The following is a 22808-nucleotide window of genomic DNA, read 5'->3' on the forward strand; positions in this document are numbered from 1 at the left end:
GCTGTTTTACCAATAGTAACCCCCTTTTATACCAATGAAAGGACACCACACAGATATATATTCAAAATATACATGTATTTATTTCTCAAAGTAACCCCTAGTCTCTTTATGAGCACAGGAGCACAAATCGTCAAACAAGATTATCACAGAATACACAGAAGTTGCACTTTATATGGATAGGCCCTGGTGGCCACTCGAACCATATACTAAAATAGTGGTATAAGTACCACGAACAGAAAAGGGAAAAGGCCTAGGGCCTCTAGAATCGCTGGGCCTACAAGGAGCTAACGTCAGTTAGTGACCAGGAGGTCCACGGGCGGCGTGTGCAGAGCAAATAGTCACACGCGGGCTCCCATAGGTTTCAATGGGTGCGTAAAAAGTACAAAGTTACTGCAAAAGGAATCTTCCGGATGACCTAGGAACTTAAGATTTGGAACACAGGCACTAGAGATGTATTACTACACATGGGCACCGGAGTGCCAGCTTTACCTCACCCACAGGAAGCGGGTGCATAGGCCTCAAAGTGCGTCGGGTTTCTTCTATCTGTTCCGTTGAGCCTGGGACAAAGATGCTGCAGGCGGTCGGTCGGGAAGAGATGCAGTGGATCCAAGAGTGGATCGGAGATGTTGAAGACCTGTAAGCAGAGGGGACAGTGTTCACAGTCACTAGCCAGTGACCAGCGTGGCACCAGGTGGGTACCAGGCGATGTCGGGTGCAAACAGGTGATGAGGGGTAGCTTGTCTCCGCAGCCACGTGGTCCCTGAAGGTCGACGACGTCCAGGAGTCGGCTCACGAGCTGTCCCACGCAGGCTCTCGCTGTCGGCGGTGTCGGCGACTTGATCGAAGCAAACAAGCCTTGGCAAAAGCAATTGCAGGAGGATTCGGAAATCAGCTGTTGGTTCTGACCAGCAAGGTCAGAGGGATTGCTCCTTTGGAGGGGAGCAAGGGCCAGTCTGGAGCAACCAGACCAGCGGTGTTTGTCGTAGATTTCGTCGCCAAGATGGCCACTAGCCAGCGGCCCAGCAACCGGTTAGGCGCGTCGAGTGGCAAAATGCAGAAGGGCCCCACGCAGATCGTGGAGATGCTGGAGGGCTCACCTTTGGTGCAGATGCTGCTCGAGGGTTGGGCTTCTCAGGACCCAAAGCACAACTTGGAGGGAGCCTCGGTTGTTGCACTGGTCAGCTTGTCGTGGTCGTTTCAAGATGGCTGGCTCCACGTGTCTCGGTGCCTCCACGGGTCTCTTCTTTGCAGGGACTGTGGATCGGGCGGTGAGAGGTCTGGAGGTCCAGGTCTTGTCAGTCTCTGGGCTCGGGCTCCGGCGGGAGGCGGCGGCAAAGCAGACGTTGATTCGCTGGATGGTGCTTGCGTTAGCAAGGTGGTCACTCCCTGACCACAGGGGAGATTTTCTTCAGTCTTCTGTGCAGCAGAATGTCGAAGTTCCCGTCTTCTTCTTAGTTTCAAGTTGATTCCAGGATGTCTGAAGTCTTAGGACACAGCTCCTACCTTTATTCGGATTCTAGGGGCCGGACTACCTGCTAGGTCCCTCCCTATGGGTGGGACCAGGAAGGGGGGTGGTTACACCCCCAATCCTTTGTCCAGCTCGCCCCAGGCCCGGGACTGGTGTGCCCCAGGACCGGTTTGAACTGGCATATGCACCGAGGCTCCTTGTGAGCCACAGGCATGTCTGGTTTCTTTCAAGCCCTACCTGACCAATACACAAAATCCCGTCTGGGGTGGTGCACGCACCTCCCCTGGCAGGAAACCCTTTGTCCACACCTCCCAAGCTGGAAGGACTCCCAGCAGCAGGAGGGCAGACTTGTGTCTGTGGTGGCAGCATCCATTTTGTGGAGCTGAGGCTATGTCTGATTTTACCCGGGTTTCAGGTACTGTACATGTCGTGTCCCTCTAGAAGGGTGGAATGCTAACCCCGTCGCCAGAATTGGCGAGGGGTTAGTATTCCAATTCGTATGACACCTTACTCGACATGTTTTGATAAAGCCAAACCAAAGATAGCATTTAACCGCGAGGTCCATAATGCACTTAAGAGTATATGGTATGACGATATCTGGAAACAGTAGAAGGAAGTTGTTCCGACCACTGCAGACAGGCTCAGCTCATGCCAGAGCACCATCTCACATGGAACCAAGCACTCTGCCTTCAGGATTGTTAAGGCCTGCCATAGGAGTGACTTATAGGTTACCAGGTGTCCCATTTAAGGTTAGGTATAGGTATACTACACCTAAGTAAGAGGTGATTACACCAACTTACCCCAGCTGAGTGATCAGCCAGTTGTGTCAGATTGTTAGGCCAAGCCTGGGGTGGCATAATACATGCTGCAGCCCCTGGCAGGCCTTGGGTACACCAATGCCCTGGGTACCTAGTGTACACTGGTACAGGGGCTGACAGGGTGATCCACTTCCAATTGGTTATGCACCTAGGGTGCATAGTTTTAATTTAGTAGAGAGAACAGCAGGCTGGGGGTCTGATTGGCAGGCCCACAGCCTCAATATGTCAAAAACCAGTGAAGCAAAAAGCAAAAATTTGGGGTGACCATAGGATAGCAGACCCTACTCTCCTACACACTGCCTTCTATAAATTATGTTATGGGTTGGTTTTTTCATGATTGGCATGTTTTATTTACTGGTAAGTCCCTAGTAAGGTGCACTGAGAGTGCCAGGGACTGTAAATTAAATACTACTAGCGGACCTGCAGCGCTCCTTGTGCCACCCACCTAACTAGCCTTTAAACAGTTTTAAACTGCCATGTCTACCTAGCATGTTAACCTACTTTCCAGGCCCAAGCCTTCCTTTTATTACACATAGGTCACCGCTAAGGTAGGCCCTAGACAGCCCAGGGCGCAGTGTATTTAAAAAGTGTGACCTGCACTTTTAGGTTTCCCATATCCTGGCAGTGAAATACTCTTAACTTCGTTTTTCACTACTGCAAGGCCTATCTCTCCCATAGGACAACATTGGGGCTGTTTTACTACATTTTATAAGTACAGTTTCCAATTGGGAAAAGATAGGAACACTGAATTTATTGTCTCTGGAATCACAATTTTAAAATACAACTTATAGTGAAGTTGAATATTAAATTGTAGTTCTGAAAATGCCATTTTTTTTTTTTTAAGTTTGCTTTTTCTTATTTAAACCATTTGATGCTTTGTGCCGGACTATGGAACACATGTCTGGGCTGGGTGATACCTAGCTCTCTGCATTACCTCTAGACAGAGACACACAAAGGAAGGGTATGTGTGACTGCCTAGTTATCTGAATGTTGATAGGACTTCCCGGGCAGGAGAGGAGGGAGGAGCCAACACGCTGCATCTGAAAGGACGGTGTCCTGCCCCAAAGGATTACATACCCTCCTGGAGTGAGTCTAGACTTTGTCCTACCCAAAGGATAGCATTGTGGCATTTAAAAGATAGGACATTCCAAGACCAGATAAGTGAATGTACTGATCAATACTTTTGAGAAAAAGCAGGGTCAGTCGATTCAGCCTGCACTTTGTAGGAAGTTTTTAAGACGGTGCTGCGTGGTCACGCTCAGGCCCTTATCAGGGTTAAAAAGAAGGACTGGGCTATTCAACGCACAAGGCTGGAGCAGCAGTTCACGTCACTGGAGCGGATGGTAACGAAGGGGGAGGTACTTGATGCTGGACTGGTCCATCATCTTCACCTAAAGCAGCAAGAACAGAGATCTGGCAGAGAACACTGATCAAGAGTAGGCCTTGGCCACCCAGACACCACTGTACGATAATCGGTGATAAAGCTAGTAAGCTCATTGCCTGGCTGGAAAAGAGACAGAGGCAGAAACTGGGTTGTTGAAATTCAGGATCACAAGGGAGGGGTCCATACAATTGGGGTAGAGATAGCAAAAGCCTTTACAAAGTACTTGGAGTATACGTACTCCTTTAGGTCTACTAGGTCCAACCATGATTGTGTAGACCTCCTTAAAGGCCGCTCGCTCCGAGTCCTTTCCCAGGAGGGCAGGGAAGCATTAGAGAAGGACATGTCGGCCGAGGCAATAGAGGGAGCTATTCACGGACTGCAATCAGGTAAGGCAGCGGGCCTAATGGACTGCCTGTTGATCTATTCAAAAGCATGGCCGACAAGGTGGCGCCTCATATGCTCAACATTTTCCAGACAGCAAAGTGGGATGGCATTCTCCTGGTTGATCAGAGGCTGGCCACAATTGTGGTTCTCCCCAAGAAGGGCAGGACCCCCGAAAGCCTGTAATTCCTATAGGCCTATATCATTGCTCAACCTGGAGGCCAAGGTACTGGTAAAGGCTCTGGCCAACAGACTCATGAGGGTGTTAACCACTGTGGTTCATCCGGACCAATCCGGATTTATGCCCCACTGGGGCACTGTACTGAATCTAGGGCATATCTATGGTGCGTAGACATAATGGCGGCACCGGGGGTGGAGGAGGCCACAATGCTCTCCTTGGACGCGAGAACAGCATTCAACAGCATAGAATGCTCATACCTGTTCGCAGTCCTGTCCAGGTTAGGTTTCGGTCCCAAATTCTGTTCATAGGTTGAACTTCTGTACTGGGATCCCTTAGCGAGGGTGCGGGTGAAATGCATTATTTCTCGCTCCTTTGCTCTCCACAGATGCACGCAGCAGGGGTGCCTCCTGCCTTGATGATTGTCGCCCTGGCATTGGAGCCCCTGGTGGCCAGGTTCCGGGAAGCCAAAGAATTCACGCGTGGGAATCTGTTCACCCGCTCGAGTGCCTGAGGGAGGACGTGGCACACTGGAGGATGCTTCCAATATATTTGATGAGCAGGGCTGTGTTTTTTAAGATGATGACCCTTCCCCGCATGCATATGCCCTCCAGGATACCCCATACAGGGTGTCGCAGGATTTGTTCAATAAAGTGAATAATGAATTGCCTGAGCTCCTCTGGAATGGCTGTAGTTCACAGATCTCCCTCGGGAAGCTACAACAGAGGGTGTTTAAAGGGGGATTAACAGTCCCTGACATCCGTGCCTAATAGTGGGCTGCCCAGTTGATGATAATTAATGGACTGGGTATTTGGAGATGTAGGAAAGTGCCCCTTTTTGCATGGTTACACCCCACTTTTTGCCTGACATCTGATGCAACCTGACGATGTGCCCTGGGTTTCTGCCAATCAGGTTCCCAGGGCCTGTGTTCGTTCCCAAGATAGTACCTTTGAACCAACAATTGGCACATCCCTGGCCACAGGTAAGCCCCTTGTAAAAGGTACCATGGATACCAAGGGCACTGTGACCAGGGAAGGCCTCTAAGGGCTGCAGCACCTATTGTGCCACCCTTAGAGGCCTTGTACCTTAACACCCACACACTGCCACTGCAGGCCGCATGTTTTGGTGCAGAGAAAAGTGAAGAGTCAACATGGCACACAGCCCTGTGTGCCATGACTGTAACCCACTGCTTAAGGCCCAGGTAGGTCACCCCTCTAGCAGGGTGCACTAGCCCTAAAGTCAGGGTAAAGTGGCATGAGCCATGTCCCCCTATAGTGTCTAAGCCCATTCTTAGGTATTGTAAGTGTAGTAAAGCCATAAAGAGAATGTGGTCTGGGAGTTGGTCATTACGAACGCCACAGCTCCATAATGGCTTTACTAAAACTGGGAAGTTTGGTAGTAAACTTCTCAGCACATTAAATTCACACTGATGCCAATGCTGGATTTAATGTAAAATGCACTCAGAGGGCATCTTAGAGATGCCCCCTTAAAGTCGACCAGCCCTGTTGTGGTTCCTGAATGGCTGCCTGCCATTTGCCGCCACCAGACAGGTTTCTGGAACCCTGGGTAGAGAGCCTCCACTCTCTGAGTGCAGAAACAAAGGCGATCCTGAACAGAGGTGGTATGCCTCCTCCCCAGGATGGGGGGATGGGTCCACGAAAGGGGAAGCTTCAAAGGCCTGCCGCCTTTGGAAGCTGTCCCTGCCAGCCCCCAGCAACAGGCTCCCATTGGTTCTGTCTGGCCCCCACTTTGGGCAGGAGAATCGGTGGGAAAACCAAGCCAGGAAGAGAGGTGTGCCTACCATTGCCAACCCCACCCCTCAGGTAGGGGAGGCAAGGTGAAGCACAAATCCCACAGCCATTCACTCATACAACGACTTATACAACCAGTCACTCACCCGTACAGTCACACACATAGCTACACACTCACCCATACAACTACTCATACACCCACTTAGTCACTCACACACCCAGCTACGCACCCAAACAGGCTCTCAACACAGCCACTCACTCACCCATACAAGCACTCACAAACCCACTTACATACTCATTCACACATCCATACAAGCACTCATACATGTGCTCACTCACTCATACAGCTATTCAGACACTTACCCTCCAATACAGCCACTCACACAACTCACTTAACCAAACATCCACTCACTCACACATACAGCCACTTCACAGAGTCACTCACTCATACAGCCATTCAGACACACACTCACCCATAGTCACTACACACCCACTTTCCTACCCATAGAGAAACTAACACTGCCACTCACTCACCCATAAAGCCACTAACACACCCACTCGCTCACCAATACCACCACTCACACAGCATCTCACTCAACTACACCGCTACTTACACACCCATCCAAACAAGGATAAACATAGTCACACAGCAACTCACTTAATATAAGCTAGTAGTAGCATTACTCAGTAGTAGTGCACCTAGTATACTAATTTAACTTTTATAGCATATATGTTTAACAACCATAGACTTTTAAAAACACTTACACTCACATGATAATGTCATGAGTGAGGTCACTGACCATGTCATGAGTGATGTAATATATGAGGTCAATAGCAGTACACTGCGGGGTGTATGGTATAACTCAGGTAACTAGAACGGTTGACTTTTACAAATTTTGTACAAATGAAACGTCTGCCTAACTATAAAGTCCCTGTAACCTTTGTTTGTGAATATAATATCTCCACCCAAAAACCCGAAAGATGGTAAAGAACGTGTTGTAATTGCTGCTTCCATATGTAAACATGTATGCAAATTCAGCAGGTAATATTTCTCCTCCCCCTTCTTTGCCTCTCCGCCAAAGATTCTCATCCTCCTTGCCATGATATCCAAAGCGGCCTTTGTGAATGATCCTGATGCATTTTGGGTGCATTTTTAGGTCGAGCCTGCGAACATACACTACTCTGCGAGGCATGCTGTATTGGAGTATGCAACGGAAGCCCCGCCCACTCTCCGCCCATATTTTTCATTGGCTTGTGTCATTGTCCTTCCTAAATGTTGGCTTCCGATTCATAAATAGACTTGTTAGTCCCTCCTTAGTACCACCTTGTCTTCATTTGTAACCTCCCATGGCGACTGGCCCTTTTACTTCGGTTTTTATACGGTACATGTTATTTAGTCTGTAAGCACTATTTTCTTTATGGAGTTTGTCTTACTGCAGGCAGGTCATGTATTTTTGAAGCAGCACAGACAAGCTTTATCTTATCTTATGTGTTTATAAATTAATAACATGGGCACCCGCTTTCAATCACATGGGCGCAGGCTTTCAATAACAACACAGTTGCCAGCATTCACTTTAGCACGGGCGCCCGCTTTCACATGCTCCCCCACCCCACTCTTTATAGTTTGCCTGGAGCATTCGGTACAGCCGGCTGCTTTTAGAAAAACTGCATTATCTCAATACCCCACCCCGTCGCTGCTTAATCTCAGTCCGTCACCCTCATGTCTGTTTCTCCCCCGCCCCTCCTACCAACCAGACCTAAAGCCCCACCTCCTCCATGAGACCGTCTATGTTGTCTCTATCCTTGCTTGTTTTTTTATGTTAATTTTTTATTTTCCTCCTCCTGTTCAACTGGCTCGTCCGGTCTCCAAATCTCAATTTTCCAAGTGTTCCACTAACTCGATGCTCCCTCCACCTCTCCGTTTCTCCATCCCTCACCACCTTTTCTCCCCCATCTCTACTTCACTGCACCATATTGAGAACCATGTGTGTAACACGAGCTCAGAACTGTAGCAAGCTTTGCGAGAGCCTCAAACACCTCATGGGAATTTGGGAAGCGTGGACCCCCCTCAGACGATAAAATAAAAACAAGGCTAAATGCTGCATCTCACAGCCATTTCACCCAATCATATTGGCTTCTAAGGTATAATTAGAAATAGAATGCCTTCCAAAGTGTAAGTCATGCTTTTAGGATCTGACACCAGAGCAGTTTTCATGAGCAACTTCAAATGCACTGTTCATAAAATGGCATGAGCTGTGGAATGACTGAGCATCTGCGGTCACATGAGATATCATAAAATGGTATCCATCCGAAAAAAAAAAAGTCTGAAGTATTTTACCCACTGCCTTTACCTGTCAGCGGCAATCAAATATCCTGCGCAAGGAATTGAAATAACATTAGCATTTCTGCCAAAAAAACAACAGTGTGCTGCTTCGGGTGCCAGTCTGCCGTGGACATTTCATAAATAGACTAGGGTGTTACGATTTTTGTAACTAGTTTTCAGGTGAGGCATCATGATCATGTGCTTCTCTCATAGCTTCGTAGCACCTTTCCCTGTAGTAGTAGTGCTCTGCTCTCTTTTTTCGGTCTGGTCCAGAGACAGCCTTAGCTCTCTTGCCAGTCAAATTTTTAATAAATGTAAATAAAAATACAAACATTTTACATGAATAGAGGGACTTTGTCAGCTCTGATTATCAATGGGTTTGTTCAAATATAGCCCACGATTTTCTTTAGTCATCCTTGGACTACAGCAAGAGGTGCGGAGTCCCCCAGTTAAGCCATTGGTTTTCTAGACTGGGAGTATTGACATGTTAGTCCTCATCATGTAAAGTCGTCCACTTCATTCCCAGGATTAGCAAACCGATTTCAGCATTCGTTAGCCACGGTTTTTTTCTTTTTTGCAAAAGCATATGAATGGCACCTTAAGTCAGCGACATTTTTCTATTTTTTACTGCTTTTACACTGGTACCGCACATGTTTGCAAACACAAAATAGCAAGCTTGCCAAGACCCAGCCAGATTGGCTTGGGTATTGCTTGATTTGTTATCCTTAGTATGCTTTGAAAAAAACAAGGCTAAACTAGACATGATCAAGTAATATTGTTAACAGTCTTCTTAACATATTTAAAAATGTTGCATGGTGTAAATCTACAGAATTAGGATTTATGAGAACATTCAATTTAGTTAAACCCATAGAGACAATGCATGTGTGAATACAAGATCAAACAATGATTGCCTCAAAGAAAATAGTTTAGCACAACAAAACAATGCATGTGCCAAAACTTCATTCACTTTTTTATGACAAAGTCTACCCTTTCTCTCTTTTCTTTCCCTGGATTTTGCTCAATGTGTCACTGCTTTTATTCTAAAATTCTAGAGTGAAGATTGAAAATAAAAAGGTCAGCATCCACGAATGCCAATGTGTAGCTCAAATTTCCCCATGGGACTGCTCACTGTGCAAGGTGCTCCTTTAGGCCAGAACTCTGCATGGATACACCAGGTTGATGTTGTAATACAGCAATGGTGCTGCTTAATGTTACAGAGCACTGCTCAAACAATTCTATTGGCGATGCATGATGTGCTGGGATACACACAAACAACCCATGGCTGGTATGAGTTACATGGTTTCTCAGTGTGCCACAGGTGCTGCTCAAATACGCCACAGTAGCTAAATGCACAAAGCTGCTCTTCAGTATTGCAGCAGCACTTACTAATGTACAAATGTGATGCTAAAGTACCCAAAGCGATGTTAAAGATGCCTACTGTTCTTACGGAGTCCGCAGTGCGCGCCAGTGGCACTGCTTCGCTTTGTCACTGGTGCTACTTATTACTTCAGAGATGATCGGTGCACCTTTGGTATGGATGCAAAATGTGATGCGTGCTAAGAATGCAAGTGGTGCTGTTTGTATCTCATTCTGACAGTGGTTCCTGCTTAATGTACTAGTAGCACTGCTCATCGTGCCTCCCTAATTTTCTAGTTGGTAGCAAATGAGTGAGGGACAAGCTGGAAAGCTTGAAAAAGGGAAATCTTACTACTAAATGAGAGGGGTGTAGGGAGGAGTCAGTTGAGGTTTACGGAGGGCTAAAGAGGGGTTCAAGGAGGGATAGACGCCCACCCACAAAAAAATAAGCCCACTGCTATTCACAACCTTCACTTCCATAGTTACTACTGTCAAAAAGGACCCAAAACCGTAGTAAATGTACTCCAACTCAGACCTGGTTTAAGTCCAGCACCAATGCATGGCCTTCCACTAGTACTGGCACACCCTTCCATGAAAAATAAATAAGGAAGGAAGGTAAAATCGAACCCCCCAGGAAATAATTTTAAAATTAATTCATTTTGACTTTTTACAAGTATGTGTATAAATTCATTTTAATGTTTAAAAATGTGTACAAATAAATACTATTTTATGATGAAACATTTAAAAGATCTTTTTAATTGAAAAATAAACTTTACGTTTTGTAAATAATAATTGAATTATTTGAAATTACTTCTATATTTAAATTTTGTAACATTTTACACATTTAACAAACTTTTAGGTGGAATTAACAGTTCACTTATACTTTAACATGTGTAGATCGCAGCCCCAGTGGCATAAAACTCTGCCTACACATGAAAAGTTAGTAGCGGTAATTTTAACTATTCACTAAGTATTGAGTTTAAATTAAATTTACTAAAAAAAATCCAAACTCATTTTTAGGTCGAGCGTGGGCAGCGCATGTGCTGCTCTGCAAGGCATGCTGTATTGAGGTAGGGATTTGAAGATTGGTCCATTCTCTGGCCACATTTTTCATTGGCTTGTTATTGTCCACTATAAAGTGTGGACGTGTGCTGTTGCACGGTAGGCTTTAATTACAGCCTCCAAGCACTATTTTCTCAAATAGCTTTATCCTGCCTGCTGCTGCAGGCAGGACGCGCTCTCTCCTAATGCTTTTTTTTTTTCATTTTTATAGCACACATTTGCAATGCAATAGGTTTTGCATTTGCCAGAGTTTAAGCCATTGGCATTGTAAATGACAATGCCTTTTATTTCTCAGTTTTAAAAACAACATATAGATAAAAGGCATTGTCATTTACAATACCAATAGCTCAAACTCTCAGAAATCTGAGACATATTGCATTGCAAATGCTTGGTAACAGTTTGCACCTGGTTACCATCAAATCCAATTTGATGGTAATTGCATTTCCTAAATGTCCCTTTTGCGACTAGTCGCAATTAGGAAATCCGTTGTACATGCGGTTACCGGATCTCAAATAGAAAATCCCTATTTGCAATGTACTATTTTAAGATTTTCAAAATGCGATTTCTACAAGGTAGAATGCATTACGTAGATAGGAAAATTGCATTTTGGATTTCTTAACAGCCCGAAACAGCGATACGTATTCTTAAGAAACACAAAATCCATTCATACTTATAGGCCTAAATTACTGGTAGACAACGGAAAACGAGCAGCAAAACCATTTTAAAATGAAAATGCCTAAAAACAGATGAGCTAAATCATCTGAAAAGGCTTTTCCCGTGACCAACCACTAGACTACAGAACTCTATGCCAGACTATATCAGGCTGTAGCTAGCCCTCCTTGCACTCTGAATTGCCTAAAAAAGCCTAAAACCCATCATTTATCTCCCTGGTTAATGCTCTTCTTTCTAAGCTAGTCCTACACTAAGTTTTCTGCAACAACCAGAGGCTACTTTGTTATATGTAAAGTGCTTTGCTGCCCTGGGTTAGGTTTGCGCTAAAGAAATAAAAAAATCAAATCAAATTCTACCTATTGGTCATGAAACCCACAATTCAACAAATGCAGGGGCTACTAATGAGGGATTTTGCTTGTCAAACACTAGTCAGAGAGGCTTTATCCAGGTAATCTGCAGTAAGTGTTCTTATGAACTAAAAAAAAATATATATAAGTATTTTCCTGGAAAGTTGGTTAGAATCAAACTTACCCAGTGAGTTCTGGATCTCAATAGACTTCTCTGGGGTTAGCAAGATCTCTTTGCCATCATAGGGGGACTTGAAGCGCACGCCTTCTTCCGTAACTTCAGATAACTCGACCAGAGACACCATCTGGAACCCACCACTGTCCTGCAAAAAAAGACATTATGAGAAATGACGGCCCGTGGCTAAAGAATCACCACCAGGCCTCCAAATGACAAACAAATATAGACCAAGCAGCATGCTTGATGTATGGTACTAAAAATGTGTCCTTGTGTAATATAATTGGTGCTCACATAAAGGGGTTCAATACCTTTGGGTCATGTATACGCTATCAATAACTGCCAAACAAGCATTGGCAAAGCCAATATGTCTCAGCAATCCAAGAGCTATAGGCATTGACAATGTTAATGCGTTTGAGTACGGCGCTATACTTAGGGGCAGTCCACAAAATAAAACAGTCAAGTCACAGAAATATCAAGGGCCCACATTCTTTCTGTTAAACCGATTCTGGGTAGGAATAAGATCCAGAGTCAACAATGCATGTGCATTTTACTGAATTGTGCTTTCTTTTTTTTTTTTTAGGTTTGACACGGTTGATGGCGTTTGTTAGAAATGGGATTTTTGGCAGGCTCGGGCGTGGGCCAAAGCCAGGCAAAAATCACCACTCTAGTCAGGATAAGGGAGTTACACGTCTAAAATAACCCCTGCTCAACCCCTTGGTAGCTTGGCACGAGCAGCCAGGCTTATCTTAGAGGCAGTGTGTAAAGCATTTGCACATAACCAACAGTAATACAGTGTACGCACTACAAAAGGACACCACACCAGTTTAGAAAAATATCTAATATTTTTATATAATTAAAACAAGACCAAAAACGATAAAAATCTACAATACTATACTTAAAAGATCACAGTTAAAAAATATGTTGATTAAAAAGAGGTCCTTGTGTGGATAGCTCCGTCTGGGCTACCACGGCGTCGTGAACACACAAATCCAAAAACAGTTCTGGCTGACCGCGGGGTCGCAGGCCAGCTACAGTGTCGGGAAGACCAGCAAACAGTACCTTTCAGAGATGCAGGGCGATGGGGCCGTGAAGTCACTTGCATTGCAGATCGAGCTCCTTTCTGATTGGCTCAGGAGCGCTGGCGCCAACAAGCGTTGGGTGCTGTGGTGCGAAGCGCAGCGGTGCGGTGCCCCTAGGTCGCGGTGCGAGCAGCGGCTCGGTGGTGACGTCGTCGGTGAGACCAGGGTCATGGTGCAAGATGGAGGCGGTGCTCGTCACGGTGCTAGCAGGTCACGATGCAAGCAGCGGCATCGTCGTTGCTGAAACGCTGTCGTCGGCTGACGAACTGGAGTCGATGACACCGGCGTCGGAAGACCAAGGCTGCACTGTGGGATGAGGGCGGTGCGTCGTGTAACTTATGAGCGGTGCCCCCGAAACATGGTGCAAGCAGCGGCGTCAATTTCGGCGGGAAGTGGCGGCGTCAGGAAGGCCATGGCGTCGTCTTGTAGCGAGGCGGTGCAGAGTGCGGTGCCCACAGGTTGCAGTGCGAGCAGCGGCTTGGTGATGGCATCAGCAGGCGTCGTCGGTAAGACCAGGGTCGCGGTGTGGCGTTGCAGCCGTGCCCTCTGCAGTGCCAAAACTTCAGCGTGAAGTAAGGCGGTGCGGAGTGCGGTGCCCACAGGTCACGGTGCGAGCAGCGGCTCGGTGATGGCGTCAGCAGGCGTCGTCGGTGAGACCAGGGTCGCGGTGCGGCGTTGCAGCGGTACCCTTTGCAGTGCCTTCAGGACACAGGGTCGGCAGGGTCGTCGTAGGCATCGTCGAGTTGGTGTTCTTTGGGTTGCAGCACAAAACACACAGTCCCCAGTGCTGCGGGTCGAAGAACTTGAAGTGTTTGCTGTTCCTGAGACTTCGTGAACAGGGGGCAATCTCTACCTCAAGCCTTTGGAGAGACTCACAATTTAGGTTGCAGAAAGTCCAGTCCAGGCCTTTCACTGCCCAAGACAGAAGCAGCCACTGCAGGTCAGCCCAGCAAAGCACGCAGCAAATCAGTCATTCCTTTTCGTAGCTTCCCCGGCTCTTCTTCTTGGCAGTCTTCTTGTTCCAGATGAGTTCTAAAGTTCAGGGGTCCGGGAACCAGTATTTATGTCAAAACATCCTTTGATCTCTTAGGCAGAGAGGGCCTGTGCCCGGCCAGAACCAGTTCTGCCTTCTCTGGTGTGAATTCCTGGCAGGAGGTGGAGACGGCATTTGTCAGAGGCAGAGCAAGCCCTTTGAGGTGCAAGGATATCTCCTCCCCCTTCCCCCATCGCAACCCAGGTCTATTTAGCCCTTGCCTGACCTACCTAGACCATCTGGAGCCCCTCCGCCCCCCCAGTCTTCTGTCATCCAAAACCCAGACAGGCAATCAACATTCCATAAGAGGCACACTGGATGACTGAGCAAGAAAATACCCACTTTCTAAAAGTGGTATTTTCACACACAGAATGTAAAAATCACCTTCACTAAAAGATGCATCTTTAGATTCTGAGTTCAGGCATACTAAATTCTATTTTCTTACAGAATTCCCGGGGCCAATTACGTTTATAAGATGTTATAAACAACCCTCCCATTCTATCCTATGGGGAACTGGTAGCATTGCAACAGTGAAAAACGAAATTGGCTGTAATTCACTATTAGGACATGCCACACACACCAGGGCATGTCCTACCTTTCACATACACTGCACCCTGTCCACAGGGGTACCTTGGGACTACCTGAGGGGTGTCTAACATGTAAGAAAAGGGAAGGTCAGGGACTGGCCAGTGTGTGCACTGGCCGAGTCGACATGGCAGTTACAAACTGCGCGCAGACTCTGCAATGGCAGGTCTGAGTTACCGTTTTCAGGGCTACACGCGGGGGTGGCAGAACCAGTGCTGCAGGCCCCCCCCCCCAAGTAGCATTTGATTCACCGGCCCTGGCAGATCACTTTACTAGGGGCTAACAGGTAAATCAAATATCCAAACATGGAAACACCAATCCATAACACAATTTACACAGAGAGCATATGCACTTTAGCACTGATTAGCAGTGGTAAAGTGCCCAGAGTCCTAAAACCAACACACACAGGTCAGGGAAAAATAGGAGGAAAAAGCAAAAGGTTTGGGGATAACCCTGCAAAAAGGGCCATTTCCAACAGCGTTTATAATATTTTGAAAATGTGCAAGATATCGCGGGTTTTGCTAAACTGCTGCAGTGTTTGACATTAACCATTGGTGGGCTCTTGATAAACAGTAGGCTAATGATGCCATACTTTAAATATGAAATAATTATCCCTGTTCAATTTTGTAGGTTATTTTAGATAGAGATTCAGATTTTAACAAAAAACAAGATTAAAGGGATACAGTACAAACATGAAGTGCTGAGGTGAAAATCAGTCACTGGAAAATGATATGAATCCTTGGTGAATTAATTACTGGACATACAGAACAGTTGTTGTGACAAAAGAGAGAGACGTGGTTATGAAATGAATAATGTACTATGGAGAGGAAAATAAAACTACATTGAAAATATAGCAGTAAAACACTCCAAGTAGAAACATTTTAAGACAATCTATACTTGGCCCTGAAAGCTGCTCTCCGTAGCCATTATTTTGGGAACACCGCACTTCGGCTGTGTAGCCAGTTACTGGCCTGGGAATACCAACTCGTAAGCAGCAGTCAAAGTGCATTAAAAAAGTATGGGCACTGTGATGCTGTATGCAACCGGGGCTGGATCAGTGAGTGTTGGGGGTGGGGTCAAAGGTGTGGCTGAAAAAACAAAATATTCTGTACTTTTCTTGGTGTTTCACCGTCAGGTAGCTACATCTAAAATAATGTGCAGCTTGAATGAAAAATACATTTTAAAAAGATGTTTTTGTGGGACATGCGCTAGAATACATTATAAAATCTCTATCAGTTAATGCCCTTTAGACGTGGGTGTAATCAGAGAGAGACAGAATTAAATCTTGGTTGGTGAAGTGGAGAACAGTGACTTGCGCATTTTAGTACTACGTGGTCACAGCTGTGACAGAATGCACTGTGAACATGTAAGTCTTTATTTTAAACTTGCATTACACACAGTATAGGATAGACTGCTACAAAAAAATGTGCATAAAAGGTTTAAGGTGAAAGGCTGCCTCCAAAATATGGTTTTTAGTAATGCACAGACTTACATAATGCAATCTTCTTACGTAACTGTCCCTTCAACGCCTCAGGAGTAGTAAGCGCTATATAAATACAACTATTCTAAAGCAAGCACTTCACATCTCAGTTGTTAACTCTTTACACTACCACTTACAAAGAACAAATCTTTGTCTTCTCTTTTTCTTCTTTCAGAGTTTTATATAGCGCGAACTTGACCTGAAGGTATCGGGTATCAGAGCGCTTTACATAAGCACCAGTCGTGTTACACAAGGACACATTCATTTTTGTTAGGCACTGGGAGATTAAGTGGTTTGCCCATAATCAAAGAATGTTGAGCGTCAGTGCCGAGACTCGAACCCGCTTCCTCAGATTTGAGGTCGACCATCCTAGCCGTTAGACCACATCCTCTTCCCCATGTCACGTGTCATCACAAAGCTTTAAGTGATTTGATCAATTAAAGTGAGTATTGGCTCCCAAGCATCCCCTACATTTGAAGATCATCCTTTACATTTGCAGATTAACTCGTTGCGCACATTTGCATTTTTTTCAGGCAAACAGGCACCCTGTCCGGAATGCTTGTTTAGCTGAATGCCCAGCTCGGATTTCACAGCACAGGAGACACTCTGAATGAAACTTTAGCTGATGAATTGAAACAATAGGAATTACATATTCTGGGAAGGTTGTCTTTATATTAAAAGAAGGGGAAAGGTTTTTCATAAATCAAAAAAGTCCAGATGAATAAATAGATATTAAGAAAAATCGTGTCACATTTTGTTTAACAGAGAAAGCAGAGGTTAGCTGGTTTCTCCTTCTGGGCCATAAATCATTACAGCATTATACATCATGGCCTCGGTTCTTGGGCAAACGGCCTGACTCTCCCCGATCATCCAGCAGAGATAGGCAGGTCCCAGACACAGCTCTCCAAGGGCTGCTGCATCGCTCTTGCCCTGTCTTTCCGTTGCTTTGTCCCTGTTTTCTGAGTGTCTTTACTTGTCCCTGATTTTTCACTGCTTTCTCCTTCCTTTTCCCCCCATTTTCTGAGTGCTTTCTTCTTGTTTTTCTCACGTTTTTCACTGCTTTCTACTTCCTTTTTCCCTGTTTCGGAGTGCTTTCTCCTTGCTTTTCCCTCATTTTTCATTGCTTTCTCCTTCCTTTTCCATCGCTTTCAGCGCGATTTCTCCTTGCTTTCCCAAGTTTTTACCTGCTTTCTCCTTGTTTTTTCCCCTCTTTGCCGCTTCCGCCTCGTGGCACCCCACCCTTATCGTAGGATCTACTTAATGGAGGCCGCAGCCTGATCCATTGAGCAGGTCCCAGGTGCAGTTCTCCCCATGCTGCTGCATCGCTCTTACTCCAGTCTTTCCATTGCTTCTACCGCGTTTTCTGAGTCTTTTCTTCCAGATTTTTTCTCAATTTGTACTGCTTTCTCTTTCCTTTTCTCTCCATTTTTTGCGTGTTCTTGCTTTTCCCTTGTTTTTCACTTCTTTCTCCTTTTTTTCCGCTGTTTTTGAGTGGTTTCTCCTTGCTTTTCCTCTATTTTGCACTTCTTTCTGCATGTTTTATCCCTCATTGCCACTCTCGCATGTCGCCCCTTTTCCCGCCTAGCCCCGCCCACCACCCCGAGCCCTGCCTAGTGCCCAGTGTCTCGCCCACCGCACCCAGTGCCACGTCCACCACCCCAAGTGCCGCACCCACCACCCTCAGTGCTGCACCCTTCTCCCAGGGCCTAATTAATGGAGACCACAGCACAGGAGTGCAGCGGGCGCGCCACCGGCATGCCAAAGCCAAGCTGGTCTGTCTGTGTTGGTCCCTGCCTAGACCGCGCCCTGCACCAGGAACCCTGGTTCTTACACACCACCGAAGGCCACCAAACCCTGGAACCCAGCTAAATCGACAACTGCTGCCGCACATCTCCACGAACCACCAGAGGCACACTCTCCTGCCAGCAATTCACTTCATCTGCAACACCGAAGCAGCGCTGGTGACATTGCAAACACGACTGCACCCACCACACAGACTGAGACCGCCGCAGCACAACTCCAGTGCATTCTACTAAAATACCATTGCTCAGCAAACACTCCTTGGAGATCTGGAGCACGATCTTATTCCTCACCCTAGACATCATCTTCCTCACACAGACCTGGCTGAACCCCGCCTCTGCGCCAGACATTGTCATACCCGAAGGCTACAAGATAACACACCAGGACCGAATCAACAAATACTAAGGTGGTATTGCCATCATCGACAATGACAGCATCTGCTGCACAACCTACTCAGACGACCCAACCCAGATAAAAGTGCATCCCAATTTCCGACTTCACACAGATGGAAAAGCACCATCAGAGGCACCCTCACAGAGAGAAACAGAACCATGTCCCAGCTTCTACAACGCCATCTCTCACCTCATCACCCCAATCGCCTTCGGGCACTACATCTTTCTAGGAGATCTTAACTTCCACCTCGATGACCCTAATGACACCAACAAAACCGACCACCTCGAAAGCATGAGAAACAACGGCCTCCAAAAACTTGTCACTGACCACATCTAAATTGCAGGACACACACTCGACCCCATATTTACGTCCACCAGCAGTCAAGAACAACCACGTCTCAGAGCTCACCTGGACCGACCACTACAGCGTGACACTTCACCATCTTGGTATCTACCAACACTGGCACCCCCTCTGCCCTCCTCCCAGCTCGACACAGAGAAGCTGGAAAAAGATATCAGAAGACCAATGGAACAACGCTCTCAACTCCCACCACCCAGATAGATCATCTGACCCCGAACTGCTGTGAAAAAACTTCTTGCAGTGGATCACGGAATGCCTCGACATAGTCGCCCCCGCCAAGCCAGCAAAACCCAAAGTACCGGCCAGAAGAGTCAGCTAGTTCACTGTGGAACTGAACCGCAACTGCAAGTAACTAGAAAAGAATTGGCGTACTAGCAAAAAGACAGGAGACCCTACCTCCTTCTAAACAGCACTCAACCAGTGCTACCGCATCCTGAGAGAAACAAAGAACGCTCTACCAGACTGCATAGACGTCAGCACACACCACAGCAAGGAGCTCTTCGCCATTGTTAAGGAGTTCTCCAACCCCGCAGCCACATGAATGACATCAACCCCCTCCCAAGAACTGTGTGACACCCTGGCGGACTTCTTCCATGATTAGATCTCAGTCATTAAGAAGAACTTCAACCCCCAACCCCCCCTGCTGACAAAATCAGCCTACTCACACCCATAAACACAAACCCCGAACACCTGCTCACCTGCTGGGACCCTTTCACAACTCAAGCCACAAGCTCTATCGTGAACGCCGTACACTAGGGAGCATTCACGGACCCATATCCCAACAACATCTTCAACCTCAGCAGCAAGACAATTGGGGACGAGCTCAAGAAAGTCCTGAACGCCTCCATCAACACGGTCTCCTTCCCAGCGGACTGGAAACATGCTAAAGTGAGGCCCCTTCTGAAGAACCCATACGCTGATCCAGCAGATCCAAGGAACAACAGGCCCATCTCCCTGCTCTCCTTTCCGGCGAAGGTTCTCGAAAAGTCAATCAATCAGAAACTCACCGAACACCTGGAACACTACAACCTTCCGGACCTCTCTCAATCTGAATTCCGAGCCTACCACAGCACTGAGACTGCCCAGGACCCTTCTGGACAGCGGTGAAACAGCCCCCTCATCCTTGTGGGTCAGTCGGCAGCTTTTGACACCGTCTCCCACCACATCTTGATCAATAGACTTCACCAAATGAGAATCCAGGGAGACACCTTCAAATGGATCGCCTCAGACCTCACTGGAAGAACCCAGAGAATCCGTCAGCACTCAAAGGTTGTTTTGACTTTTGCAGCACAGCAATAGATCAATGTGGATGTCTTCCCTTCACTCTATGTTAGAAACATACTAATTTGTCTTCAGAAATACATTTTACAAAACGTGTTTGTTAGTTCTCTGCCAGCTTCTGCTGGTGCCAAGAAATCCTTGAACGTTTGCATGCTGTACTCACACAAAACAAGCAAAACATACACTGAGGGGGAAGATGTGCACTGTGGAGAATCTTAAAGAACATAGATAAGGGAAACTTTTATTTCTGCTTTGCAGATCTTGTTTAAGCATGGTGATTCTCAACCCTCTTCCTCATATATGCAGCTCATTCGGTCTACATACAGCTAATGAAATTTGAAGATAAAAGTCAACTATAGCAACAAATATTCTTAAACGTGCACCACTCACCGTGAGAAGATTCCGGTCCCAATTCATAAAACCATGCAAGCCTTTGGCTTTCTTAATCAGGTCTGGGCCCTAAGGGAAAATATACACATATATATTAGATTATTAAATCCAGTAGTATGGTGGAGATACTTTTGCTCAAGGTGATGGCATAAATGGAATGCAGGCCAGCGGCATTAACAGTGACTGACATTGGTGAAACCATTTCAGCTTTTACTTTTTTTCTCTGAGCAACATGCATCAATCAACACAGTCAGATTCGTACCAATACTAGGTCAAACACATCACTCTGCAACTATGTGTAAAGAGCTGCACAGTGATAAATAGAATGAGTTTATTAAAATCAGGTGCATCGGCCTGAAAGAGGAATAGTTATTAATATAGCTCATAAAAGCACCAGAGTCCAAAGGTGTAATTTAAGGTATTCCAGATGGGCAGCTAAGAGCAGCTTCTTAATTGACCAGGTATTCTTATAGATGCATGCAGGGCTGGCCCTAAACTGGTTTGACCGGGAAAGCGCACTGGGTGGAAAGAAAATGTGGTGTTTGTTGAGGGAGCGGGGGTCCTTGCGGTGGGACGGCAGGTGTGGGGAAGATGGGAGGAGGGCAGGGTGTCGATGGGACGCTAACAATTACACTGGGGTACATTAAGGGCTGGGACCCGATTGAGATCAAGTGGGATGGGTGAGCTGCTGTTTGCGTGAAATTAAGTCAGGTAGCTCCCTGCTGCGCTCCTCAGAATATTGGCGGCTTGGGACCAGCTCGCCCATGCCCAACCCCGGCCTTGGATGCATGACAGCCTTTGATGATCTCAGAACAAAATTTACTATCTCTCCTGCAGATAACAGGCAATACTGGACGCTAAAAAAATGGCAATATCAAGAGTAGTAACCACTAGGCTAACTATATCCAAAGATCCTCACCAGTACACAGTGTTTTAAAAACAAACCAAGCCCTCATCCTTCTATTCAACCATTAAAAATAAAGCCAATACATTTAATACAAAATTCAAAACGCTTTACTACTCAACTCACGCAAAATATCCCTGTTGCCAGAGTTTCAAGAGGGATAACATGCTCGAAATAACACTCTTCTTAGTAGTCCATAATACCCTTTGGCAGTGTGTTCAATTCTTCGAGGCAAGCCTCTTCGACACCACCAATACTGGCAAGGTCATGTGTAGGGAGGTCATAAATAAGGGAGCATCGCTGGAACACAAGAACCTAACTTGTCTGTCACAAATCACTATAAAAATCCAAAGTACTATCACTGATACCCTAGACTTTGCTGCTTCCACTTATACTTTACGTGGGTCCTGTTCTCCTTAGAGCTAAACAATTTGATAAGCGGTGCCCAGCTAAAACTATGGCCATTGATTTTCAACAGATAATTTGGAGGCATCCATACCTGTGACCAGAGAAATAGTGAAATCCCTTATGCCACAAGTATCATTACTGACTACCGGAATAACATTCATTGTTATTTTTCTGTCTGGTTTGGTGGTTCTTTTTTAAGTAATAAGTCTCTCTCGTGTTGTGATCCTAACATACAATTACTATTAGTGCCCGTAAGTGTTCACGATTTGTTCTCATAAAACTAAAATCAATCGAAATCAATACCACTGATCATTTTATTATGAAGGCAAGTTACAATTTTTGCCCGAACTCGTCTTTTTAACAGGCGGAAATAAGTCGGTTTTTTTAATTTTTACACAATACTGCTAAAACCGCATCTAAACTTAATATACATTTTTTGTGGTTTCGTATTAAAAATGCATTCACAGTTATTCGTCTGCTGTAGTTTTATTCATTACTACCTCTCACCACTGTCAATTTTGGAAGAGCCTCACTCACTTACCGGGCGCATGCCCAGATGGTACGTATTCCCGAGGCAGATGCAACATCCAAGCGCCCGCAACTGATGCGCCGTGACTCCTTTCATGGTGCCCTGTGTGCCTACGGGCATAAAAACCGGCGTAGGTACCTCCCCATGAGGCAATCGCAGCTCGCATGCCCGGGCTTTGGATACTCGGCATTCCGCTAGCACTCGTAGAGAAAGCGGCGCCGCTGTGCCGGTGGAGGCTGCCATGCTGCTACGGATACGACGTCACCGGAATGCGATGGAACCACACAGCAGGCCGCCATGTTAGAAGCTGTACGGAGGAAGTATATTTAGGGCGCAGCCATATGCAAAAAGCGTCACCAAAAGCCATGGAAGAGCAAAAATCGTCAATGCCAACATTTTTAGAAGAGTAAACTGGGAGAATTTTAAAAGTAATCAGGACACTATATTTTTCCCATTTACTTATATTGAAAGAGAGGCAATTTCAGGCGTGAGACCACCCAAATGAAGATATTTTTGGCTTCAAAGATGATGATCTGGACTCTCCGACCTAAATCTTGTCTAAGGCATGTTTAAAATATAGCATTTAGCAGTCAAGTATAGCAGCCAAAGCCTTTTCAAACCGGTAATCTGTATGCCATAGAAAACAAA

The 22808-nt window shown here is 46.1% G+C and overlaps 1 protein-coding gene across 1 annotated transcript in view; it reads right to left on the reverse strand.

Moving 5' to 3' along the window:
* QTRT1 (queuine tRNA-ribosyltransferase catalytic subunit 1) overlaps positions 1 to 22454 on the reverse strand; it is a 232031-nt gene extending 209577 nt beyond the window's left edge. The window contains exons 1-3 of the mRNA XM_085600680.1: positions 22173 to 22454; positions 20320 to 20388; positions 11925 to 12063 (exon numbers count right to left, since the gene is read on the reverse strand). Coding sequence (XP_085456806.1) covers positions 11925 to 12063; positions 20320 to 20388; positions 22173 to 22403 — 439 coding nt within the window. The 5' untranslated portion in view covers positions 22404 to 22454. The remainder of the gene's footprint in view (positions 1 to 11924; positions 12064 to 20319; positions 20389 to 22172) is intronic.
* Positions 22455 to 22808: the final 354 nt, after the last annotated feature.

This window comes from Triturus cristatus, chromosome 4_2, assembly GCF_964204655.1.
Source record: "Triturus cristatus chromosome 4_2, aTriCri1.1, whole genome shotgun sequence".
In the NCBI taxonomy this organism is placed as follows: Eukaryota; Metazoa; Chordata; class Amphibia; order Caudata; family Salamandridae; genus Triturus; species Triturus cristatus.